Here is a 26,477-nt window from a genome sequence, read left to right on the forward strand (position 1 = left end):
GCCAAATTCTTTACATTTTTAAGGTTTCTCTCCAGTATGAATTATCTTATGTGTAGTAAGGTGTGAGGACTGGCTGAAAGCTTTGCCACATTCTTCGTATTTGTACAGTTTCTCTCTAGTATGAATTTTCTTCTGTGTAGTAAGGTTTGAGGATTGGGGTTAAAAGCCCTGCCACAGGTCAGGTACGGTGGCTCATGCCTGTAATCCCAGCACTTTGGGAGGCCGAGGCGGATGGATCACGAGGTTAGAAGATCGAGACCATCCTGGTTAACACAGTGAAACCCCGTCTCTACTAAAAATACAAAAAAAAAAAAAAAAAAAAAATTAGCTGGGCATGATTGCGGGCAACTGTAGTCCCAGCTACTCGGGAGACTGAGGCAGGAGAATGGCATGAGCCCAGGAGGCGGAGCTTGCAGTGAGCTGAGATTGTGCCACTGCACTCCAGCCTGGGCAACAGAGTGAGACTCCATCTCAATAAATAAATAAATAAATAAATAAATAAATAAATAAATAAATAAATAAAAAAGCCCTGCCACATTCTTCACAGTTGTAAGATTTCTCTCCAGTATGAGTTCTTTTATGTGTGGTAAGGTGTGAGGACCAGCTAAAGGCTTTGCCACATTCTTCACATTTGTAGACTTTCTCCCCAGTATGAATTTTCTTATGTGTGTTAAGGTGTGAGGACTGCTTAAAGGCTTTGCCACATTATTTACATATGTAGGGTTTCTCTCCAGTATGAATTTTTTTATGTTTAGTAAGGTTTGAGGAATGGTTAGAAGCTTTGCCACATTCTTCACATTCATAGGGTTTCTTTTCAGCATGAATTCTCTTAAGTTTAGTTATTGCAGGATCTGGCCAGCAGCCTGCAATGCAATGGAGCTCTTTCTTTGCTCCCAGGCAGATCAGCAGGTCAAGAAATAAAAGACACACACAAGATAGTGAAAGCTGGGTCCAGGGGCATCACCGCCTTCTGGTCCTGTGATGCCATGGACAATAGGTTGTATGAAAGGTGGGGGGGGGGACATTAGCAACGGGGGGGTATAAGTCCTCATAATCTGAACTGAGCTTTTGACGATTGCCATAGTGATATTTTTGGCTGTGTGGGCATAGTAGTGTGAATCAATCTGTTGTCTTAGACTTGAGGTGACAAGCTGGATTTACTTATAACACGTTCTCCAGCCCAAACTCATACTAGTCATACCTATTGTTAATCTCCATAATTCTGAATGTTCAGGTCCTAAGTGGGGAACAATGAGCCTTGGCTTTAGAGGGGCAACCCCTGCCCCTTTCCACTTAAAAGGAAAAAAGGAGTTAAATCTACGATATAATAGGGGAGGGTTGTCACTACTTTCTTTCTTGATAAGTAATATCATAGAGAAAATGTTGGCAATCTCTGTCACCTTGAGAGCAATCATTAGTAATACAACCCTTAGGAGCCCAATCAACAATGGTGTAGAGAGAAGAATTAGATAACATGGTTCCTTCTGGACTAACACAATCCTTCCATATTAATTTGTCAGCATTTGAAGACAAGTTGAGAGGACACGCAGGTCCTAAAGGCTTATATTGGGATGTGTGAATATAATCAGGGATTCCTATTTTGATCAGCCTTAGAGGTTTTAACGAGAGCCCTCATACCAAGTGTCCTAAAGGAGGGAGAGAGTGACCAGACGGTAGTGTGACCAGTCAAGTTTGAATATCTAATGAGAGACATCCATTAGCGGGTCCCAGGCACAAAGGTGGATGCCTAAAACCTAAAGTGCTATGGAAAGTGGTTCCTTCTTCTGAAGGTTGGGCAGGACAATGATCATCTACAGAACCAGGGATCCAAATACTATCATTAACATAGACCTCGATAGGAGCGTCCATCCATGTCATAGCTTAAATAAGAGGAGGAAAAGGAATATAGGCCCAATATGTATAGTTTTTAACAGTCTGTGGAGTGACAGAGGGTAGAAGGATCAGTGTCGTCAGGAGGAGGCAGAGGTCGAGCCAGACCTGGATCGCTGGAGATGAGTTGTTCAGGATGGCTGACTGTATTGTCTATTGTAAAGGAGTTAGCATAGTTATTTTCTTCTTTTTGATGATTGGATATGTTGTTTCCTGCTGTGGCGTTTTCTCAGCAAATTTCTCTGTCTCGTTGTTGCATGCATCTTCAGGACACAATTTCAGTCGTCTAGTAGGAATCCAAACAGGAGATTGATGTTGACCCAGGGAAACACAAGCATAGCCTCTTCCCCACATTGAAATAGAACCTTTTGACCATATATTAGATTGAACATCTTTCCACCATACTTCCCGTGGAACGGTTACCAGAGAAATGTTTTCCGGCAGCAGTAACAGAACTAGATTTAGGAATATTAAGAAAATTTAACTGAGCAATGCCAAATTTAGTTGTATGTGAGGGGTAGACAACTCCTTATCCCCCTCTTTTTGTTTGAGTAACTGTAATTTTAAAGTTGTTACTTCTTTCTACAATAGCTTGGCCTGGTGGGTTATAGGGAATACCAGTAATATGTTTAATATGCCACTTATCAAGAAAATTTTTAAAAGCTTTACTGCAATAGGCTCATTTTAAAGAGGTAAAACATTGAATTAATTCATCTTTAGTGGGAGCAGCAATCAGTATATCATCCATATAATGAAGAATATAATTATTTTTAAAAGCCTGTCGGATAGGTTGTAACACAGTACCGACAAACAACTGACAAATAGTAGGACTGTTAATCATTCCTTGAGGTAAAACTTTCCATTGATATCTAGCTGAGGGAGCTGAATTGTTAATGGAAGGGATAGTGAAAGCAAATATTTCACAGTCTGACTTGTCTAAAGGAATATGAAAAAAGCAATCCTTAAGGTCAATAATAATTAAAGCCATTCCTTACCAATCATGGAGGGGGAGGGCATACTGGGTTGTAATGCCCCCATAGGTTTAATAACTGCATTAACAGCTCTTAAGTCTGTTACCATCTTCCATTTTCCTGACTTTTTGGTACAACAAACATGAGCGAGTTCCATGGAGACAAGGAAGGCTCAATAGTGTTTGCTTGTAGTAAATCATTAACAATTTCAATTAAAACCTCCAACTTGTGTTTGGAAAGTGGCCACTGCTCTATCCAAACAGGTGACTCACACATCCATTGTGTAGGGCAGAGGAAGAGAAAGAGAGTGAGGGCACCGGGAAGCAGACTGGGGGGAAGCAGGATTCCAAGCCTCTGGAAGAAGGGGTCCCAGAGCATTGAAAGAAACAGTAGGCTTAGAAAGATGAGAGGAATGAGAAACAGGCCATTTAGATGAGTGCCATACGTTCTCCTCTGGCAGAGGGGGCAACGGCTTAGTAGAAAAAGAGTTAACATATACAGGTTCCAAGATAGGAGGCAGAGGAAGGGGATCATCACCAGGTTCCTCGTCTTGGGGAGAAAACAAGGAGAGATCAAATTCCTCCTCATCATCAGAAGGAGGACTAGTAGGAGACTCAGGTACCCGAGGTAAAGGGAGCGGCTCACCATCTGCATTAATTTGTGGCAGTTGAAGAGGGTCACCAGACTGAAAAGGAAGTAAAGCAACACGAATAAGTGTCCAGTCAGTCCAAACAGAAATAGGAAGTAAAACACCATCTCTCATGAGTTGGCAGAGAGAGGCACCAACTCTATCCCAGTCTAACAGGTCCATAGAACCTTTGTCAGGGAACCAAGAACAATGTTTTTCAATAGTCTGAAATAAGAGAATAAGGTTATTGGAATCACCCTTGATTCCACCCTGTTTAAGAAGAAGTTTAATAAAAGACAGATAAGCCTGGTGTTTAGACTGTGATTGTCCCATAATAACCCTGGAATAATACTGGTCAACAAACCCGAAAAGAGGGAAGAATCTGAAAATGCATACCCAGAGACCTTACCGTTGTGACTGAAGACTAGCCATCACAAATCTGCACTCAGAGTGCACTGAGCTGAGGAACAAAGAAGGCCACATTGGGCACCAAATATTGTGGGATCTGGCCAGCAGCCCACAATGCAATGGGGCTCTTTCTTTGTTCCCAGGTGGATCGGCAGGTCTAGAAATAATAGACACACACAAAATAGTGAAAGCTGGTCCAAGGGGGTCACCACCTTCTGGCCCTGTGATGCCACCAATGCACTGGATATACCAGCATTTATTATTAAGTTTAGTGAGGGCGGGGGTAGGTTAGTGAGGGATTTAGGGTCATTTGATTATGAGGTGAGATGGTCAAATGGGGATGAAGTAATTTTTTAGCATAACATTGGTATGCAGAAGTACAGTATACAGAGATAAGAATTTACAATATAGTGTGTGCATCAGTAATTTCTAACAGAGCCTTAAAACAGAAACACAGTCTTTCCATAACCTATGATTAGCAAGATATTAATCAGCAGTAAGAGTTGCAGCAAAAGCTGGTTGCAAACAATGAATAGAAACAGGACATGAAGATAGACAACCAGTTAGACCACAAATTCTCAGAAGGGGGTATGCCTTAACCCTAAAGAGGCCTAGAAGAGCAGTGGCAAGATAAGGGCGTTTATAGCCCTATCTTACCCATATGAACAGGTCCCCCTCATGCATCCATTTATAGGCTCTCCACAAGGGTCACATTCCATTACCAAAGCTATGAACATCTGCTTTTCTGAGATAGGAATCTTGGTGATGTGAAACCTCCCTGACTGCATGTCCATTTATACGCTCTCTGCAGGGGGAAGCACATCATGTACTGTTGGCTCATTCTGGCAGCCCAACCTGACGTTGTCTTCACAGAATCCTGCATGCAGTTTTGTATTTACAATAATCAGGAGCACTTCATGTTTTATTCCATAGAAATAGTTTCAGAGTTGAGGAATGGTTAAAAGCTTTGCCATATTCTTCAAATTTGTGGAATTTCTCTCCAACATGAATTATCTCATGTTAAATAAATTTTGAGAACCACTTAAAAGCTCTGTCTTTTTTTTTTTTTTTGCATTTGTAGTATTTCTTCTAATTATCTTATGTGTAGTAAGGTGTGAGAAATGGTTAAAGGCTTTGTCACAGTCTTCACATTTGTATGGTTTCTCCCCAGTATGGATTCTTTTATTTCAGTAAGGTTTGAGGACTGGTTGAAAGCTTTGCCACATTCTTTATAGATGAAGAATGTCCACCAGTATGCATTCTTTTACGTTTTGTAAAGGTTGAAGACCAGTTAAAAGCCTTTGTGCAATTTATCACATTTGTAGGGTTTGTCTCCAGTATAAATTATCTTATAATTAGTGAAAATTGAGGACCATTTAAAATCGTTGTCACATTTTTCACATTTGTAGGAATTCTCTGTAGTATGAATTTTCTTATAATGAATTAGGTGTGAAAGCATGCAAAATGATTTCCCACTTCTTTACATTTGAAGGACTTCTTTTTAGTGTGTCTTATGTTATTTCTACATAAATTTGAATATTTATGAAAGACTCACATATTTATTACACTGAAATATTTTGCTCTGGGTAGGTGTCAAACACCGGTTGAGTCCATTATAACCTTCTTTGTGTATCCTAACACCATTCACGCCTTTACAGTGTTTTCTTAATTGTAAATTCTCATGTCCACATTTTGCATATGTTCTTAGTATTATCTTTTGGAAAGAATCTTTTATGCTGTGCTTTGGCCAAGGGTCTTGAGTAAAATGAGAGACACACAACTGAAATAAATATAAACAACAAATTACTCTACTTGCTACACTCAGATGAATATACTTTACAAATATAACTTATAAAATTATACAAACTACATAAGCAAGATGGCACAGCAAAATAACATAGGCACTAATTTTTTCATAGACCTATAAATGTAACAAAAACATACTAACCAAAATACATTTGTGAAAACTTTATAAATGAGTTAAGTGTGTGCAGCGCCCCCAGGAAAGCACAAAGCAAAAAGTCTAGCAGGAAGAAAGAGTCTGTTACAGTTTCTCAACACAGCTCTTCCTGCTCCCCAATACAGCATAGGGCATTTAGAAGTAAATTGCTGGCTGGGCGTTGTGGCTTACTCCTGTAATCCCAGCACTTCGGGAGGCCAAGGTGGGTGGATTGCCTGAGGTCAAGATTTCAAGACTAGTCTGGCCAAAATGGAAAAACCTCATCTCTACTAAAAATTCATAAATTAGTTGGGCATGGTGGCACATGCCTGTAGTCCCAACTACTCAGGAGGGTGAAGCAATCACTTGAACTTTGGTTGTAAAGGTTGCAGTGAGCCAAGATTATGTCATTGTACACCATTCTGAGTGACAGAGTGAGACTCTGCCAAAAAAAAAAAGAAAGAAAGAAAGAAAAAGAAAAAAACACAAACAAACAAAAAAGATAAATTGCCAACTCCTGGTTTTTTTAAATAATAACAACAACAACAACAATAATAACAAAATGGTACATTTATCCTTATTTCTGGCTTCTAGAGGCCTTTCCATACACTGGTTTCTGTCCCTTGTGACATAAAGTACTGAAATAAATTGTGGCATACTTCGGAATGACAGTTTGAGTCTACCGAGACCAAAGGTAAATATTACAGCAGCAAAGACACTGCAGTACCACACACAGAAAACAGGTGTAGCAAGTGATGACTACTAAGGAGAAACATGAATCAACTCCTTTAAGAAATAAACACCAAATTTCAGACTAGACACATCCTAAGAACATGTTTGAGAGACTCCCAGAATCTGTAGCCCAGACAACGGGTTTCAGACTATGCCAGGACAAAGCCACATTATAAAGATTGTAACATGTAGCTTTTTAAATGTACAAATCTCAATCAAGGATTACAATATATATGTAATATTAGACCAGCATGGCTCAATCAGAAAACTATGACATTTTTAGAAAGCAATCATAAAATGAAGGTTAATAGATTAATTTTAAGAGTTTCAAATAAATTGAATAATACTCAATAAGAGAAATAGAAACACGGACCACTAATGAATATCAGAAAAATGAGGATAACCTTTTCCCCTAAACCCTGTATAGACACACACAAAAATAAGAAAGAAGTGAAAGCATATTAATACAAAAATAAAGCAAACACAAATAAAGACAAAAAGAGAGAAAATGAGAGACAAAGATACAAGAATCAAATAAAATAATCAAATAACACTAGTCAGTGTTTGTCTTTCAGAAAATTATTTAAATATATATAAAACTAACTTTCCAATCAAGAAACACACTTCTTTGTATTTTTTAAATTTTCATATTTTATGAGACATATTTCAATAAAATAATTTATTTAAAAAATTAAAAACTAAGATCCACCTTGCCTTTCCAAGAGAATCAGTTGCGATTAAATGATTAAAAAAAAAAAAGACTAAAAGTGGGAAGAGTGAAGTAGGCATTCCACGTAAATATTAACCTAATGAGAGCAGGAGAGGTCAAAATAATATTACATAAGCTACATCTTAAGTAAAAAACTGTCATATTTTACAAAATGTATTTTATGTCAAAAGTTAAAAAAGACAAAGAAGGACATTCAACAATAATAGATTTTAAAAAATGAGACGGAGTCTCACTCTGTCGCCCAGGCTGGAGTGCAGTGGTGCAGTCTTGGCTCACTGCAACCTCTGCCTCCCAGGTTCAAGCAATTCTCCTGCTTCAGCCTCCCGAGTAGCTGGAACTACAGGCGCATGCCACCACACCTGGCTAATTTTTTTTTTTTTTTTGATATTTTTAGTAGAGACAGGATTTCGCCCTGTTAGCCAGGATGGTCTCAATCTCCTGATCTCATGATCCACCTGCCTCAGCCTCCCAAAGTTCTGGGATTACAGGTGTAAGCCACCATGCCCAGCCAACAATAATACAACAATAGATTTATGCACTGGGAACCTATGACAAATTTGTACATAAGTTTGTGTGTGTGTGTGTGTGTGTGTGTATCTCACATTAGGGTTCTGAATATATAAAGTAAATGTTGAAAGAACTAAAGAAACACACAGAGAGCAGTATAATTATAGTAAGATATTTCAATACCTTATGTTCAGTAATAAAAATAAGAAAGCAGAATATTAGTAAGGGAACATAAGATTTGCAAGCAGCATAAAACAATGATGCCTAAGAAAGATATAGAAAATACTCCTCAACAACATAGGACACACACCCTTTGCAGTAGCTTATAACATTCTCTTTGATAGATCACCTGTTAGGCCAAAAAAGAAGTTTTAACAAATTTTTAAAACTAAAATTGTGTGGATTACTTTTTATACCAAAATTGAATAAGAGTATAAAAACAATAGAAGAAACCTGAAAAATTCACAAATGTCTGCAAATTAAACAATACACTCTTGAGCATGCTCTTGGTGAAAAGTTGAAATAATTAATATTGTGAAGATGTTTATACTGCTCAATCTACAGATTTAATGCAGTGTTTTAAAAATTTCTCATTGCATTTTTAAAGAAATAAAAACAGCAAATGCAAAAGTATATGAAATTGCAAGGAATAATGTACCAAAAAATATTTTTAAAAATGAATAAGTTGGAGGCATTACAGTTCCTGATTTCAAAATACATTATAAAGCTAAAGAATTAAAACAATTTGGTATGAGTGTAAAGGTAAAAAAGTAGAGTAATAATGCAACACATACACAAACTTTCACATATATGGTAATATGAACAGTTATTTGCATACCCATAATTATTGCAGCATTGTTATTGTAAGCCAGTAGGCAAAAGCAGTGCAAATTTCTGTCAACAAATCATTCAGTAGATACAATTCAAAAGATAAATGAAAATTCACTGTTTTCAAAAATAAATATTCTAACAAATATAAAGATAAGTCTTGATGACATTGTGCAAAATGAAATAAACCAGCCACAAAAAGACAGATATTGTATAAGATATATAAAGTAGTTGCACTCTTAGAAACAGAAAACAGAGGGATGTTTGAAAAGTGCCAGAAAATAAAAAAATGATAGTTGTTTAACGTGTATTCAGATTTAGCTTTACAAGATAAAAACATTCTAGTGATATGTTGCATAGCAATATCAATATAATTAATATAACTAAACTGAATATTTAAAAATATTTTACTGTAAATTTTGTTATGTGATTTTGGCAAGTAAAAATGAACAATAATACTTAAAAGAGATACGGAGTTACGATAGCTTTAAAATTACCTTCCAATCCAATAGCGTTTCTCCCACCCAAAAATAATACAGGTTCACAAATAAATAGGATGTTGAAATTAGAATAATTTTTATGACTACTCACCCACAGAGGATTAAACAACCATTCACAACAAGCCTACACCACAAATGTACAAGTTATAAGAAATACAGTGATAATATTTATTTAGGCAAACAGAGAGATAGTTATATTGACAACAGACATATGGCTGATTCATTATATTTGATTTTGCTCCACATTGTCTTAAACTTTAGATAAATATGGTCATGTACCATTATAATATAAACTAAATAATCAAAACACAGTTAACTGGTGTGAGGTGGCACGCCCTAAAATGTATAACACAGAAATATAAAATTGCAAAACAAAATTAAAACATAGAATGTAAACTTATTGGACACCATCAAATAGATCAACCTAATCATGAACAGAATCTTAGAAGACGAATATAGAAAAAAAGTAGTACACAGGTTACTTGAAGATTAAAAAAACTCTGAGCCAGCCTGGCGTGGGGGCTCACACCTGTAATCCCAGCACTTTGGGAGGCCGACATGAGCGGGATCATGAGGTCAAGAGATTAAGACCATCCTGGCCAATATGGTGAAACCCTCTCTCTACTAAAAATACAAAAATTAACTGGATATGGTGGCGCATGCCTGTAGTCCCAGCTACTCCAAGTCTGAGGCAGGAGAATCGCTTGAACCCGGGAGGTGGAGGTTGCAGTGAGGCAAGATGGAGCCACTGCACTCCAGTCTGGCAACAGAGAGAGACTCCATCTGAAAAAAAAAAAAAAAAAAAACCGAAAAAAAACCCAAAAAAACCCAAAAAACAACAACAAAAAGCTGAGAACTTCCCAAGTTTTGATGTAATAAAATAAAAAATATCAACAATACTTGATTAGGAATTATTATATTTTAAAAACAAGAAAAAATAAAGACTTTCCACAACAAAAGAGTAATGGTGTTCATCAGCACTAGCACATTTCTAAAAGAAATGCTGGCCGTGAGCAGTGGCTCACGCGTATAATCTCAGCACTTTTGGAGGCCGAGGCAGGGAGATCAACTGAGGTCAGGAGTTTGAGACCAGCCTAGCCAATGTGGTGAAACCCCATCTCTACTAAAAATGTAAAAATTAGCTGGGCGTGGTGGCAGGCACCTGTAATCCCAGTTACTCAGGAGGCTGATGAAGGAGAATTGCTTGAACCCAGGAGACAGAGGTTGCAGTGAGTTGAGATCACACCACTGCACTCCAACCTGGGCAACAGAGCGACACTCCATCAAAAAAAAAAAGAAGAGAAGGAAGGAAGGAAGGAAGGGAGGGGGGAGGGAGAGAGAGAGAGAGAGAAAGCAAGCAAGCAAGCAAGCAAGCAGGAAAGAAAGACAGACTGGGCACATTGGCTTACACCTGTAATCCCAGCACTTTGGGAGGCCAAGGAGGGTAGATCACTTGAAGTTCAAGACCAGCCTGGCCAACATGGTGAAACCCCATCTCTACTAAAAATACAAAAAAATTGGCCGGGTGTTGTGGCACACACCTGTAATCCCAGCTACTTAGGATGCTGAGGCAGGAGAATCACTTGAACTCGGGAGGCAGAAGTTGTGGTGAGCCGAGACTGCGCCACTGTACTCCAGCCTGGGTGAAAAAGCGATACTTCATCTAAAAAAAAAAAAAAAAAGGTGCCGCATGATACCCAGGCACAGTGGCTCATGCCTGTAACCCTACACCTTTAGGAGGCCAAGGCAGTCAGATCACTTGAGACCCAGAGATCAGCCTGAGCAAAATAGTGAGACTCTGCATAAAAAACAAGAGAAATACTAAATGAGTCCTTTACATTGAAAAATAAAATGATGTTGGACAGTATCATAAAACCATATATAAATATAAAGCTCTTTGTTGAATGTAAATATTTTATTTTTTTATTTTTTTATTTTGAGATGGAGTCTTACTCTGTCACCTAGGCTGGAGTGCAGTGGCACAATCTAAGCTCACTGCAACCTCTGCCTTCCTGGTTCGAGCGATTCTTCTGCCTCAGCCTCCAGAGTAGCTGGGACTACAGGTGCTTGCCACCATGCCTGGCTAATTTTTTGTATTTTTAGCAGAGACGGGTTTCATCGTGTTAGCCAGGATGGCCTAGATCTCCTGACCTTGTGATCCGCCTGACTCAGCCTCCCAAAGTGCTGGGATTACAGGCATGAGCCACTGTGCCCAGCCTATTAAAGGTAAATATACAGAGACATGTAGAATTCTTTTTTTTTTTTTTTCTTTTTTTTTTTGAGACAGAGTCTCGCTCTGTCGCCCAGGCTGGAGTGCGGTGGCCGGATCTCGGCTCACTGCAAGCTCCGCCTCCCGGGTTTATGCCATTCTCCTGCCTCAGCCTCCCGAGTAGCTGGGACTACAGGCGCCCGCCACCTCGCCCGGCTAGTTTTTTTGTATTTTTTAGTAGAGAGGGAGTTTCACCGTTTTAGCCAGGATGGTCTCGATCTTCTGACCTCGTGATCCGCCTGTCTCGGCCTCCCAAAGTGCTGGGATTACAGGCTTGAGCCACCGCGCCCGGCCTAGAATTCTTTACTATCATAATGATGGTGCATAAAACCCTTAAAAATTTTCTACAGAATATATAAAACAAAATATAAATCTGTATAAATCTGTGGATACACGATATAAAATAGTATGATTTGTAATACTAAAATATTTATAACAAACTGGAAAAATAGAGGTATAGTTTTTGTATTCAGTTGAAGTTGTTATGAAATTAAAACATGCTGTTTTAACTTTCAGATGTTTTACATAATGTCCATTTTTCAAGATGATTACAAACTTTTTTTTTTTGAAATGGAGTCTCACTCTGTCTCCTGGACTGGAGTGCAATGGCGAGATGTCAGCTCACTGCAACCTGCTCCTCCCAAGTTTGAGCAATTCTCCTCAGCCTCCCGAGTAGCTGAGACTACAGGCCCACCCCGCCACACCTGGCTAACTTTTTGTATTTTAATAGAGATGGGGTTTCACCGTGTTGCCCAGGCTGGTCTCGAGCTCCTGAGCTCAGGCGATCTGCCCACCTCCGCCTCCCAAAGTGCTAGGATTACAGGCGTGAGCCACTGTGCCCTGCTGATTACAAACATTTTATAGAAACTATGCAAAATAAAATGAAGGAACAAGCAAAGCATGTCACTACAAAATTAAACAAAAATACAGTCAGTATAGCAGGAAATGAGAAAAAAACGTATCTACAAAAAACACATAAAACAATAATAGTAAAACTGATAATAGTAGCTTCATTTTTTAAGCAATCATTTTAAAAATAAATTAATTAAACTACTTAATAGAATGAAATGTAATCCAGGACTTTGGGAGGCCAAGATGGGCTGATTACTTGATCCCAGGAGTTTAAGACCAGCCTGGGCAACTTGAGGAAACTCAGTCTCTACAGAAAATCAGTTGGGCATGATGGCGCATGCCAGTAACCCAGCTACTTAAGAGGCTGAAATGAGAGGATCTTCTGAGTTTGAGAGGTTGAGGCTGCAGCTCACAGCCATGTTCACACCGTTGCAAAGCAGCCTGGTTGAGAGAGTGGAACCATATTTTATAAATTAATTAATTAAAAGGAAAAGAAATAAGACGCCTGAGCGGCTTAAGAATAAAACCATACAATATGTTCTCTACAATAAACCCATTTTAGCACTTAGTCAAATAGACTGTAAGTAACAGAATAAAAAAAAATCTATATTTCATGAAAATAGTAGCCACGATTAGGTGAGGTGGTCATAATTATGTTGGACAAAATATGCTTTAAGTCAAGTACGAGTATGAAACAAAGATTGATATTATATAATGGTAAAATGGGTCAATTTACCAGGAATCTATGACTATTATATCAATTTAAATGTATGTCTATGCATAAAAATGGGTCTCCAAAATATATAAATATTGACAAAAGTGAAGCAAGAAATACATAGCAACATAAAAGTTGTAGACATCAAGACCCCGTTTTATTTTATTTTATTTTATTTTATTTTATTTTATTTTATTTATTTATTTATTTTTTGAGACGGAGTCTTGCTCTGTCGCCCAGGCGGGAGTGCAGTGGCGCGATCTCGTCTCACTGCAAGCTCCGCCTCCCAGGTTCCTGCCATTGTCCTGCCTCAGCCTCCCGGGTAGCTGGGACTACAGGCGCCCGGCTAGTTTTTTGTATTTTTTTTTTTTTTTTAGTAGAGACGAGGTTTCAGCATGTTAGCCAGGATGGTCTCGATCTCCTGACCTTGTGATCCGCTCGTCTCAGCCTCCCAAAGTGCTGGGATTCCCATTTTCAATAAATAGAAAATTCAGATAAGAGTAACAAGAAACCAGAAAATGTAGACAACATTATAGACTTCATTAATTGCTTTGCATATAGAAAAATACCTGAGAGTAGATAATTTATAAAGAAAAAAGATTTATTTGGCTCACAGTTTGGCAGACTGTACAAGAAGTGTGTGCCATTGTCTGCTTCTGGTGATGGTCTCAGGAAGCTTACAATTGTGGCAGAAAGCAAGAGGAACTGAACATATCACATGGTAAGAGAGCAATTGTGAGGTGAAGAAGCCAGTTTTTTTTTTTTTTCTTTTAACATAGAGTTTCTCAAAACTATGCAGATATTTGTGTGTCCCCAGTAACAACAGAAAACAGTCAGATTGTGCAGCTTCTTCTATGCCATAAGACGACTTTGGCTGTCACTGTAAACTTGAAGAAAGATCATTGAAGGGAAAGTAGAATCCTTAGAGAATTTTAAAGCGTAAGATAGAAGATGCCCCTAGGTGACAGTAGTATTTTTAAAATCTCAGGCTTCCCAGAAACTACTTCCTTTGGAGCACAGCTTCTCAGATCACATTTTGAGAACTGGCTTCTTAAACATTAAACCTTTCATCTGTGTTGTCCATTGTGTTCACTCTCACCTACCTGGGGGTTTGGCTACCATTTCATGTCTCTTCATATTCCAGGGCTCTTTTCCTTGCTCCAGACAGGTGATTAGGTCTGGCTTAGAGACAGCAATACCTGTTTCATTAAAAATAAATAACATGAATCTTGCTCACATTCTCCAAATAACATGCTCAGTAAAAAGAAAGTAATAGAATATGGCCAGATTATGGTGGCTCATGCCTGTAATCCCAGCACTTTGGGAGGCCGAGGTGGGCAGATCATGAGGTCAGGAGGTGGAGACCATCCTGGCTAACACAGTGAAACCTCATTTCTACTAAAAAAATGCAAAAAATTACCCAGGTGTGATGGCATATGCCTGTAATTTCAGCTACTCGGGAGGCTGAGGAAGGAGAATTGCTTGTACCCGGGAGGCGGAGGTTGCAGTGAGCTGAGATTGTGCCACTACACTGCAGCCTGGGTGACAGAGTGAGACTCCATCTCAAAAAAAAAAAAAAGTAACAGAATATTCTAGTAAATTAATACCCAAACACTAATTTATAACAGAAATTTCTAAATATTTAGAAAACATTTTCAATTTGTAGGTTCTTTATTTTACTACCCCGTACTACTGAATCACAAATTGGTTGTGGCAAGTAGATTTTAAGGTGTGGGCAACAATATTTTATGCCACTAAATTTCTGGAATTACCACTAATATACAGTGAAAGATACAGATCAGCTCAGGAATGTGGATAGTTCAGGTAAAAATAAAACATCTTGAATAAATTCCTATCTACACTTACAGATCTCTGTTTTCAGAAAACAGGGATCTGAAACTCTTGTATGCAAAGCATAAATTACTAAAACGTATTCTACAGAAAAGAGAAATGAAACATTTAGGGTATAATAGGAATTGTTTATTGAAATTATTCTCACCAAGAAAGGCCAGGTTTCTGTAGTTCTCTAACATCACATTTCTATATAAATTCTGCTCAGCAGTATTCAGGCATTGCCACTCCTCCAGAGAAAATTATGTGGTGACAGCCCTAAATGTCAATGGTCCCTGAAACACACACACACACACACACACACACACACACACACGCACACACAGAAATGCATATATTTACCATGTGGCCATGGGCAGAATTTTTTATTTGACTCAATGTGAAATGACAGTAAAGACAATGGATTCTAACTTATAGGAAGATGAGTATTATCCAATAGAATAATTTTCAACACATAAATATTCTCTAATGTATTCTATAACTCTGAGAAAACAAAATGGCATAAGATCCACAACACCAGTGTATGTAAGATACTTTTCTGGATAATAAAGTATAAAATTAAGGGCATGAACACAGACATGTAATTTTTGACTGCTATATTCACGTCACACAGAATGAGTTGTTTATATTTTTCAGATCAAAAAGACACATTGAGTTAGAAGGTGCCTCTCACATTTTAATATGTACAATAAGCTGGAGATCTTGTTATGCATATTTATTTTACATCTGGAATAAATCTGAGTTTCTGAATTTCTGAGAAGCTCACCAGTAATGCCTGTTTTTGACCCGAGAATAATATTTTCTCAAACATTCAGTAAGTGTAGGAGCATGGTTTTTCCCAGATTTTTGTTTATTTGTTTTTGAGACAGAGTTTCGCTCTTGTCACCCAGGCTTGAGTGCAATGATGCGATCTCCGCCCACTGCAACCTCCGCCTCCCAGGTTCAAGCCATTCTCCTGACACAGCCTCTCAAGTAACTGGGACTACAGGGACACGCCACCACGCCCGGCTAATTTTTTGTATTTTTAGTAGAGATGGGGTTTCACCATGTTGGTCAGGCTTCTCTCAAACTCCTGACCTCAGGTAATCTGCCTGCCTCAACCTCCCAAAGTGCTGGAATTACAGGTGTGAGCCACCACACCTGGCCTTTTTTCTAGTTTTTCTGGCCTGTAACCAGAGATGAGAGCCTTCATTTTTCGAAGACGGATATACACAAAGAAAATCTAAGAAAGAAACGTAGCTGCCAGATTAAATGGGATGGTTTACGCACAACAGCTGTATAAAGATACTTAATAATAAAGAGAAAAATAATTAACTTTATAGTGAAAAATTATGTCAGAGAGTTATTTATTTATTTACTTACTCATTTTGAGATGATGTCTCGCTCTGTCTCCCAGGCTGGAATGCAGTGGCACAGTCTCACTCACTGCAACTGCCACTTCCTGGGTTCAAGCGATTCTTCTGCCTCAGCCTCCCAAATAGCTGGGACTATAGGTGCATGCCACCACGCCTGGCTAATTTTTGTATTTTTAGGAGAGATGGGGTTTCACCATATTGCTCAGGTTGGTCTCGAACTCCTGACCTCAATTGATCCACCCACTTCCAAAAGTGCTGGTATTACAGGAGTGAGCCACCATGCCTGGTGCGTCAGAGAGCTGTTTAACCAAGTGAATAATTAACATCAACTGAATTTGGACAAATTTTTATTATTTGCTGATACACACAGAAGAACAGAGCATCACTTCTGGGATAGTGCCTTCCAAAAGTGAGTTACAGTCTGAATTTAACTATAAAGTAACATCAGTTTTATGCAAAATTCAAGATACAAATACATCTCATATTCTTTAGTTTTAATAGTGATGTGAAATAGTCTTTCTTTAGCACCATAGAGAACAGATATCTTCTAATATTATTTTCAGAGCTTTCTGGCTTATAACTGTCATCCAGTTTACATAAGCATTTTCTTAATTCTGTTCTGCATACAGCTAATGGACACAGATGGAAGCTCCACATTACATGTCCTCCATCTTTACTAAGGGCCACAGCTTTTCCCCAATATGAATCTTGAGTATCTACATCTTCCTATATTTAACAGCCATAAAAGGAACATTTTTAATATTGCAGATCATAAATTCATGGTGAGAATTCTGCACGGCATAGAAGAAACCTTGAGGTAGAGAATTTAGAGAAGGTTCTGATAGATAAGAAAGAAATATTTTTCAGAGACCCTTGAGTATCATAAGAATTTTAAAAAGTAGTTAAAGCAAACTCATTAGGTAGGACAAGCACAAGTAGAGAAGTAAAGTTTGGCAAGAACTAAACACGTAACATTTCAGGAGGCAGAGTGAACACAGCTCTTGATCAGAGACATATTTATCTATTAAACAAAAAGTCTTTTATTTTTAATTTTTTCTTCCTCTCTGGGATTCCTCCTCAGATAAGATTCTCTGGACAAATTCTACCGGCATCTTGAGAATATGCCTTTAAAGGTGTTAGAACCACCTGTTTACCTGCTACCACCACACCCACAGGGAGACTAAGACATGCCAAAAAAGTTCACACATTTCTGTCCTTTATAACAGAAGAGATTCAGAAACAATGAGCTGCTCTATGCAGAAAAAGTATATAAGTTTTCTCTTTTCTGCCCTCAGGTGTCCTCCCCAGCCACAGACACCAGCAATTTCTTCTACAATAATGGTAATATTAGCCACATTGACCTGTCCCTACCTAATCCAAACAAAATAAACCCTCTGACCACCCTTTAGTGCATAGATGAAACGTAACACATGTATCTTGAACCCCTCATACTTGATTCTGGCTTCACCTTAGAGTTACATGAAGCCTTTAATTAAAAAAAAAAAAAAAAAAAAATGAGTGCTTCCAGAACAATAAATAGAGCCTGTGGGGAGGGCAGAAGTAGAGATTTCTGCAAATTGGCCATGTAATCCTAATTAGAAACCAGAGCTAATAACCACTTAGCTAAACACTGCCTCTGAGGCTTTAATGAGCTTCTAACTCACTTGGCAATTTTTGGCCCTACTGTATGTAATACGATTCTGCAGGTCTGGAAAGTGTCCATGAAGGTGTGCTTTAAACAAGTTTCTTGCCAATGCTGATGTTGTTCTCCTGGGCTTATTATCGGCATTACTTAGAGAAAGCAGGCACAGCACAGAGTCCCTTATACTCGGCACTCTTGTCACAACACAAATATTTTTGGTACAAAGGAAGACAACCAATATCTATCCAAAAGTATCACATTTTTTGCTGGTTCATTAAAGTTTACAGAGAAAATGGAAGGCAGCGATGTGTGAATAAGTCTGTATTTGGAAAACAACATTTACACGTGTACTAATTCAATGTTTATTAAGCAATACGTTTGTATTGTGTTTATATTTAATTGTTTGGTGATTCGTGGGGCAACTACTGGGTTTGCAGGAATATTACACAAGTTGCTAAATGGAGTGTCTCTGCAGACACTGGTTTTAATTAACAGTTAAAAGATTAGACCCTAAAATATATACATTTTTTCCATTTATCTGCTTTTAGATTTCAGAAAATTGTGAGCACTAGCTCTAGAAAGGCAGTAGAATTCATCACCCAAAACTCTAATCTCTTCTCATCAGTTCTGTGAGGCACGACTCCAGGGTGGGACCTGACCTAAATAAGGCCCCCATAAAGGGTGAATCTGAAGAGAACTGGGCAGGAAGTGGACCCTATGTAGAATTATGTTCTCTATCCTACTGGGGTGTTTTCCATTTTGTTTTTCCTAAGTTTACCTAAGAGAAACTTAAATCTTAAGATTTGTGTAATTTTAATTTGTTTTAGTCACTGTCCTGTCAATTTGATAACATATATTCATAAGCAACTTAAACATATCTTTTAAGGTTTTCTAGGGTAATTTTATTACAAGATAAATAATGCACTTAGCAAGGTAAAAAAAAAAAATAGAAATATTAATAACAACTTTTCTGTCCATAAACATCGCTTCAGTTGATGACATCTGAAGTGACAACAATATAAAGAACATGTACCAAATAAAGCCCAAGTTTTTCTGCACACATCTATTCATTGTACAAACCACATGATGCCTAATTCAACCATGTGTGTAGTTGCTAGTCTGGACTAAAACTTCCTAGATTGTTGGGACCACAACTGCTTCATCTATCTTTGAGTAGCCATATGAAATGAAAGCAATTATTTTATCTCTTTGAGTCTCCAGACCTTCTCCATGTTTCTCACTCAAGTACCAGGAAACTGAAGAAACTGTCATCTGGGTACCAACCAAAGGTATCTCTTGAATGAGAGGAGGAACAAGCACAGGATAACTCATTTCTCTTAAACCGAGACAGAAGCAGAATATACTACTCTTGTCAGCCTGAAACCGTTCTCTTCCAGACATCCTTAAATGTCTCAAAAATGTGACTCCTGAACATAGACCCAAAATAAAGGAGTTGTTGATTCTCATACCTGGAACCTGGACATATGCGGGACGGTTCATCTCATTCATGGACCTTCCTGCAGCTGTGATTGTGACATACGCCTCTGTCCAGCACCTGAGTGATTCCACTCTCCCGCCTGGGCTCAGCCCACAGATTGGATTGTGACACATCGCTTAACTCAGAATTTAGATGATGTGACTCCATTCTCCTCCCTTGGCACTGCGCACAGGGAACACTGTGACAACATGACTGCATGTCACACTCCGGTTATGTGACTCTTTGGCCTGTGCCTTGCCCACACGGGCCATTGTGACGTATTGCTGGATCTAACACCCAGGTGATGTAACTCTATGACTGAGTCCCTGCCTAAAAAGTGCATTGTGACATACCTCTGTGCTCATCATACAGGTGATGTGACTCTCTTTTCCTGCCTGATTCCTGCTTACAAGAGGTATTGAAACAGATTGCAAGGCCCAGCAGCTAGCTAACGTGACTCTTCTATTCTTTCTGTGTTTTGCCCACAGGGGACATTATGACATATAATTGGGCCCAACACCACGGGAATATTACTCTTTTGTCTTGTTCCTGTTCCCAAAAGGCATTGTGACATATTGCTGACCACAGCACCAAGGTGATGTGAGTCTTCTACCTGGACCCTGTTAACAAGTGGCATTGTGACATACTTCTGGACCTATCAACTCCTTGATGTGACTCTTCTCTTTTACCTGGGCCTTCTCCATATAGGAGATTGTGACATAACTCTGGGCCCAGCACCTAGGTAACGTGACTTTTTTTTTTTTTTTTTTTTCTGGACCATGCCCACAGAATGGAAAGTGATTTATCACTAAGCCCGGCACACATGATTTAATTCTTCTGACTGATCTTTGCCGACAGGAATCATTTTGACATATTTCTGAGTTCATCACCTAGTTGATGTGACTCTTTTTTTTTTTTTTCTGACTTGTCCATAGTGGACTTTGCTATGTGTTGCTTGACCCAGCTCTTGACTCTCCTCTCATGGCCCGGTGCTCCCCACTGGGGTGACTGTAAAATATGGCTGGGCCCTGGCCCTAGATTATGTGACTTTTCTTTTCTTCCCGAGCCCTACTCACCTGGGGGCATTGTGACATGTCTCTGAGCCCATCAACTAGGTAATGTGACTCTACCTGATTCCGCTTCTCAAGGGGTTTTCTTATATGTTGTCAGACCCAGCAACCATGGTATGACTCTTCTCTACTGCTCGAGCTCTGCCCAGTAAGAAATTGTGATGTAACACCAGGCCCAGCACCTGGGCTCTGTGACTCTCCTCTCCTGCCTGGGCTGTACATACATTGCTATATTGACACACGGCTGAGCACAATGTCTAGGTAAAGTGATTCTCCTGTACGGGCCCTGCCCACAGGGGGATTATTACACATCACTTTGTTAGTCACCTAGGTGATATGATTCACTTTTTCTTCCTGGGCCCTGCAAAAAAGAATAGTGACATATCGCTGGATCCAGCACTTAAGTGATGTGACTGTCCTCTTTTACCTGGGCCTTGCCTATTTTCAGTGTTATGACATATTGCTAAGTCCAACACCTAGGAGATGAGAGACTTTTTTTTTTTTTTTTTTTTTTTGAGACGGAGTCTGGCTCTGTTGCCCAGGCTGGAGTGCAGTGGCCGGATCTCAGCTCACTGCAAGCCCCGCCTCCCGGGTTCACGCCATTCTCCTGCCTCAGCCTCCTGAGTAGCTGGGAGTACAGGCGCCCGCCACCTCGCCTGGCTAATTTTTTTTGTATTTTAGTAGAGACGGGGTTTCACCGTGTTAGCCAGGATGGTCTTGATCTCCTGAACTCGTGATCCGCCCGTCTCAGCCTCCCAAAGTGCTGGGATTACAGGCTTGAGCCACCGCGCCCGGCCAAGAGACTTTTTCCTCAGCCCTGACTACAGGGGGCTTTTTGATATTTCTCTGCATCTATCACTTAGAGGATGTCTTTCTTCTGCTTGTGCCTTGCCTTCAGGGAAGATCGTGACATAACACTGGGTTTAGCAACCAAGTCGTGTGTCTCTCCAGCCTGGACCTAGCCCACCAGGGAGCATTGTGACATATTACTGGTCCCAGAAACTAGCTGACATGACTATACTGGCCATGCCCCGCTTTTAGAAGGGAATTGTAACATATCACTGGCCGAGCATGCAGGTGATGTGACTCTCCTGCTTGGTCCTAGCTTTCAGAAAAGATTGTGACATCCGCCTGGCCCAGCACCCAGCTGATGTGAAAATACTGCCCGGACTCTTTCCTCAGGGGTATTGCGACACATTGCTGGACCCCGCACATAGGTGATGTGACTCTCCTCCACTGCTTAGACTCTGCCCAAGGAGGGATTGTGATGTGTCACTATCCCCAGCACCTAGATGATGTGACTCTCCTCTTACGCTTTGGCCCTGCCCACATTGTGTATTGTGACATGTGTCTGGGTTTATCACCGAGTTGATGCAACTCTCTTGCATAGGCTTTGTCCACAGGGGTACTATGACATATTGTTTCATTCATCCCCTAGGTGATGTGCCTCTTCTCTTCTGCCTGGGCCCTGCCAAAAAAGGGGATTGTAACAAATCACTGGACCCAGAACCCAGGTGAGGAACATTCTTGTTTTCCTGAGCCCTGCATATTTGGGTATTGTTTAAATATCATTGTGTTCCACACACAGGGGATGGGAGGCACATGCATAGACCCTGCTCACAGAAGGCCTTGTGACAAATCTCTGCATCCATTAACTAAAACATGTGACTGTCCTCTTCCACCTTCATCCTGCTTACAGGAAATATAGTGACATAGTGCTGGGCCTAGAAACCAGATAATGTGTCTCTTTTGCCTGAACCTTGCCCACAGGGAGAATTATGACATATCACTGGGCTCAGCACCCAGGTGATGTTACTCTTCTGCCTGGTCATTTGCCTCAGGGAATATTGTACAAATCTCTGGCCCAGCACCCAGGTGATATGACTCTCTTGCTCACTACCTACTCACACACGGATTTGTTACATATATACTGTGCCAGCTCATCAGTAATATGATGACTTTCATATTTTGAACCAGCCAATAGTTGAGATCCTGTCTCCCATAGCTAGGCTTAGGAAAATGGGTATGATTCTGGGTCTCCTATTTTTATGCAGGTCAGAGGGATTAGCACACTCTCACATATGGTATAAAGCCTTTGAATTGTACACAATGTGTCATCACAGAGCCCAGCGTACGGGTGAGGTTGACTTGCGTGTATGTACAACCCATCAACTGTTACAATTGTAACCCTCACAGATGGACAGACCCCACTTGTGTATCTTACACATGGATGCCGTTCACAGCTGGATTTGTGACTGTCATATGTGAGCATCCGGTCAGATCTGAGACAGTGAAACATCTTTAAATGCAGCTCATAAGAAGGTGAGGGCTCTCCTATCTGGACACAGAACATTGGAGAGATGTTGACTCTCCTACCTGGGTTTAGCGACACAGATACAATCACAGGTTCACACCTGCAAGAAAGTCTCAGACTGGATGGTGACTCTCATGCAAACTGTATAAAGCCCTAGGATAGTACAGAGAGTGTCCTAACAGGGCCAAGCACACAGGTGAGATTATGCCACTCCTGTGCACACCCTGCCAACAGTAAAGACTGTCATTCTCCCACGTGAACACAGCCCACTGTGGAGAATTGGAACCTCACCCACAAACGCAGCTGAGAGTTGGAAAACTGAATCACATATGTGGATCTAGTCTACAGGTGAGCTGGTGACCCTCAGACCAAGATTCAGCACACCTGTGAGCCTCTGACTCCATTGAGGGAACACAGTTCACAGGAGGGATTGAGGTTTCCATACACAGATCCAACCCACCTTTGAGATGGTGACTCATGTAATTAGACCCAACCTACAGAAGGTGTTGACTCTCCTACCTAGAACCAGGACATGTGTGGGATTCTTAATCTCATCCCTAGACCTTCTTGCATGTGTGATTGTGACATACGCCTCTTCCTAGACCCAGAGTAACTTAACCCTTCTGCCTGGGCCTTATGGATGGAATTCTGTCATATCACTGAACTCAGCATCTAGCTGATGTAAGCCTATACTTCTGTCTTAGCACTTTTCACAAAGGGATATGGCAAAGTGTGGCATATCACTGGCCCTAGTACCCAGCTGAATTGACTTTATTCTACTGCTTGGTATATGCCCAAGAACAGATTGTGATATGTCACTGGGCCCAGCACCTAGATGATGTGACTTTCCTCTCCTGCCTGGGGCCAGTGCTATCCTGCACATCTCCTGCTTGGGCCCTACCTACAAAGGTATTATAACATATCTCTTCATTTGTCACCTGGCTGATATGACTCTCCTCATCTGCCTGGACCCTGCCAAAAGGTGGGATTTTGACACATCACTGGGCCCAGCACCTGAGTGATGCTACTCTTCTGTTTTTCCTGGGCCTGGCATATTTTGGGTATTGTTACATATAGCTGGGCGTCGTAGCTTTGGGATGAAATGCTCCTGCCTGGGCCCTGCCCACAAGGGACCTTGTAAAACATCTCTGCATCAATAACCCAAGGGATTTGTCTTCTCTTTTGCCTGCATCTTGCCCACAGGAAATGTGATAGATCGCTGGACCCAGGCACCAGGTAATGTGTCTCTCCTTCCAAGGCTGTGCCCAGAGAGAGCACTGTGGCCTATCACTAGGCTCAGCACCCAGGTCATGTGACTGCTTCCTGTACTCTGCTTTAACGAGCGGATTGTTATATATCTGTGGCTGAGCGCCTCGGTAATATGACTCCTGTCTGGTTTCTGCCCTCAGGGAAGATTGTGACGTATCCTTGCCAAAAAACTATGTGATGTGACTCTGCTGCTCACTTCCTACCCACAGGTAAAATTATGCCATATATTTTGGCCAGCTCACATGTGTGTTGATTACTCTTTGTGTTGTTGTTGTTTGTTTTGAGATGGAGTCTTGCTCTGTTGCCCAAACTGGAGTGCAGTTCAGTGATCCCGACCCTCTGCAGCCTCTGCCTCCCAGGTTCAAGCAATTCTTCCATCTCAGCCTCCCAAGAAGCTGGGATCACTGGCACCCGCCACCATGCCCAGCTAATTTTTGTATTTTTAGTAGAGATAGGGTTTCACCATTTTGGCCAGGCTGGTCTCACACTCCTGGCCTCAAGTGATCCACCCACTTCAGCCTCCCAAAGTGCTGGGATTACAGATGTGAGCCACTGTGCCCAGCGTGTGTTGATTACTCTCATACCTCTAATCAGCCAATAGAGAAGATGCTGTCTCCCACAGCTAGACCGAAAAAATTTTGTAGGATCCTGGACCCTTCCCTTTGTATGAAGGTCATAACAGATTACTTTTCTTTTACATATCTTACAAAGCCCTTGAGTAGTACAGAAAGTGTCATCACAGGGCACAGTAAACAGGTGAAATTATCACCCTCACACATGGGCAGAGCCCACTGGAGAGGTCCTGAATTTCACACATAGGCACAGCCCACAGTGTGGATTGCGTCTGTCATATGTGAACATTCAACTGTAGTTTGAATACTGACTCATTTCTAATTCTGGCAGGTTAGATCTCTTCTATCTGGACATATCCAATTGGAGAGATGTGAACTCTCATTCCTGGGCTTGGGGCCACAGGTGGGATCATGGGTCCATATGAGCACAAAAGTCTAGGACATATTGTGACTTAATGTATATTGTGGAAAGCCCCGAGGTGGTACAGAGGGTGTCATAAGAGAGCATGGCACACAGGTGAGATTACGACACTCATGTATACACCCAGTCAACAGTGAATATTGCCTTTCTTCCATATGAACATAGCCCACTGCTGAGGTTCTGAATCTCACATGTGAAGAAAGTTAAAGTTGGAAAATTGACTTATACTTGGATTCGGTTCACAGGTGGGTTGATGACTCTCAGACCAAGATCCAGCCTATCTGTGAGGCTTTGACTCCACTAAAAGGACACAGTCTGCAGGAAGGATAGAGGCTGTTATGGACAGATTCAGTAAACTGTTGAGATTGCAGGTCATACACTTAGACCCAAAAATACAGGAGGTGGCACCTCTCATACCTAGAACCAAAGCATGTTCAGGATGGTTAATCTCATCCCTGGACCTTCCTGCGGCTGTGATTGTGACGTATACCTCAGCCTAGCACTTGAGCAATTTTACTCTCCTGCCTGGGCTCCGCCCACAGGTTGGGTGTAACATCTTGCTGCACCAGGCACTTAGTCGATGTGAATCTATTCTCTTGTCTTGGTTCTGCCCAGAGAGAGCATTTTGACATATCACTGCTCCTTGCACACAGGTTATGTGACTCTCCTGCTAGTGTTTTGCCCACATAGGCTATTGTGACATATTGCTGAGTCCAGCACCCAGCTGATATAATCCTCCAGCCTGTCCTCTGCCCTCAGAAGGCATTGTGACACCCTTTGGGTTCCTCACGTGGGTGATGTGACTCTCCTGGCTCCCCCTTCTTTCAATGGTTATTGTGACATACTGCTGTACCCAGCTCCTACGTTATATGACTTTTTTTCTACTGCTTAGGCTGTGCCCAACAAGGGATTGTGAAGTGTCTCTTGGCCCAGCACCTAGGTGATTTGACTCTCTTCTTTTTCCCAGGCTCTGCATCATGTATTGGAACATATGGCTGGGTCCACAGCTAGGTGTTGCGAGTCTCCTGCAAAGGCCCTGCCCACAGGCATATTATAACATATTCTTTCATCATTACCTAGGTGATGTGACTCTCCTCTCTGCCTGCGCCCTGCCATATTCAGAAATTGTAACATATAACAGGACCTGGCACCTAGGTTATGTGATTCTCCTCTACTGACTGGGCCCTGTATATTTGGAGTATTGTGACGTATCACTGGGTCAAGCACCAAAGAAATGAGAAGCTTCTGCCTTGGCCATGCCTACAGCTAGGCCTTATGACATATCTCTAAATTCCTAATGTATGAGATGTGGCTCTCCTTTTCTGCCTGCAGCCTTCCCATAGGAAAGATTGTGACTTATTGCTGGGCCAAGAACCAGGTGATGTGTCTCTTCTGCCGGGGACTTGCCCACTGGCAATATTGTGACATATCACTGGGTCCAGCACTCAGTTGATGCGACTCTTCTTTCTGTTCCCTGCCTTCAGAGAGAATTGCGACATATCTCTAACCCAAAACCAAGGTGAGGCAACTCTCCTGC

At 40.7% G+C, this 26,477-nt stretch overlaps 1 protein-coding gene and 1 long non-coding RNA gene across 4 annotated transcripts; one reads left to right on the forward strand and one right to left on the reverse strand.

Moving 5' to 3' along the window:
* Nucleotides 1–532: 532 nt before the first annotated feature.
* LOC116268628 (zinc finger protein 492-like) lies at nucleotides 533–19,450 on the reverse strand. Of its 2 annotated transcripts, XM_031660342.1 has the most exons (4): nucleotides 19,287–19,450; nucleotides 14,073–14,168; nucleotides 5,612–5,677; nucleotides 533–2,176 (listed from the first exon to the last, which is right to left on the reverse strand). In XM_031660342.1, exons 1-4 carry the CDS (start codon nucleotides 19,426–19,428, stop codon nucleotides 2,169–2,171), a joined length of 312 nt encoding a protein of 103 aa, XP_031516202.1. In that variant the 5' UTR covers nucleotides 19,429–19,450; the 3' UTR covers nucleotides 533–2,168. The 2 variants fall into 2 exon arrangements, with proteins under 2 accessions (XP_031516202.1, XP_031516201.1); XM_031660341.1 differs by lacking the exon at nucleotides 533–2,176 and having other exon boundaries at nucleotides 4,954–5,677.
* A 140-nt stretch (nucleotides 19,451–19,590) lies between these two features.
* Nucleotides 19,591–26,015, forward strand: LOC108583338. Of its 2 annotated transcripts, XR_004180494.1 has the most exons (6): nucleotides 19,591–19,666; nucleotides 19,783–20,036; nucleotides 21,803–21,878; nucleotides 22,561–22,686; nucleotides 24,088–24,156; nucleotides 25,908–26,015. It is a non-coding gene; the product is annotated as an uncharacterized LOC108583338 (long non-coding RNA). The 2 variants fall into 2 exon arrangements; XR_004180495.1 differs by lacking the exons at nucleotides 19,591–19,666; nucleotides 19,783–20,036 and adding an exon at nucleotides 20,050–20,409.
* Nucleotides 26,016–26,477: the final 462 nt, after the last annotated feature.

Source organism: Papio anubis, chromosome 20 (assembly GCF_008728515.1).
Source record: "Papio anubis isolate 15944 chromosome 20, Panubis1.0, whole genome shotgun sequence".
In the NCBI taxonomy this organism is placed as follows: domain Eukaryota; kingdom Metazoa; phylum Chordata; class Mammalia; order Primates; family Cercopithecidae; genus Papio; species Papio anubis.

Coding starts and splice junctions, on each gene's coding strand:
- LOC116268628 (XM_031660341.1), bottom strand. CDS start 19,428: ATGTGTCACAATCCAATCTGTGGGCTGAGCCCAGGCGGGAGAGTGGAA. Junction 14,169..19,286: donor CGCATATGTCCAGGTTCCAG/GTATGAGAATCA, acceptor TTAATGAAACAG/GTATTGCTGTCTCTAAGCCA. Junction 5,678..14,072: donor AATGGTAGCCAAACCCCCAG/GTAGGTGAGAGT, acceptor TATTTATTTCAG/TTGTGTGTCTCTCATTTTAC.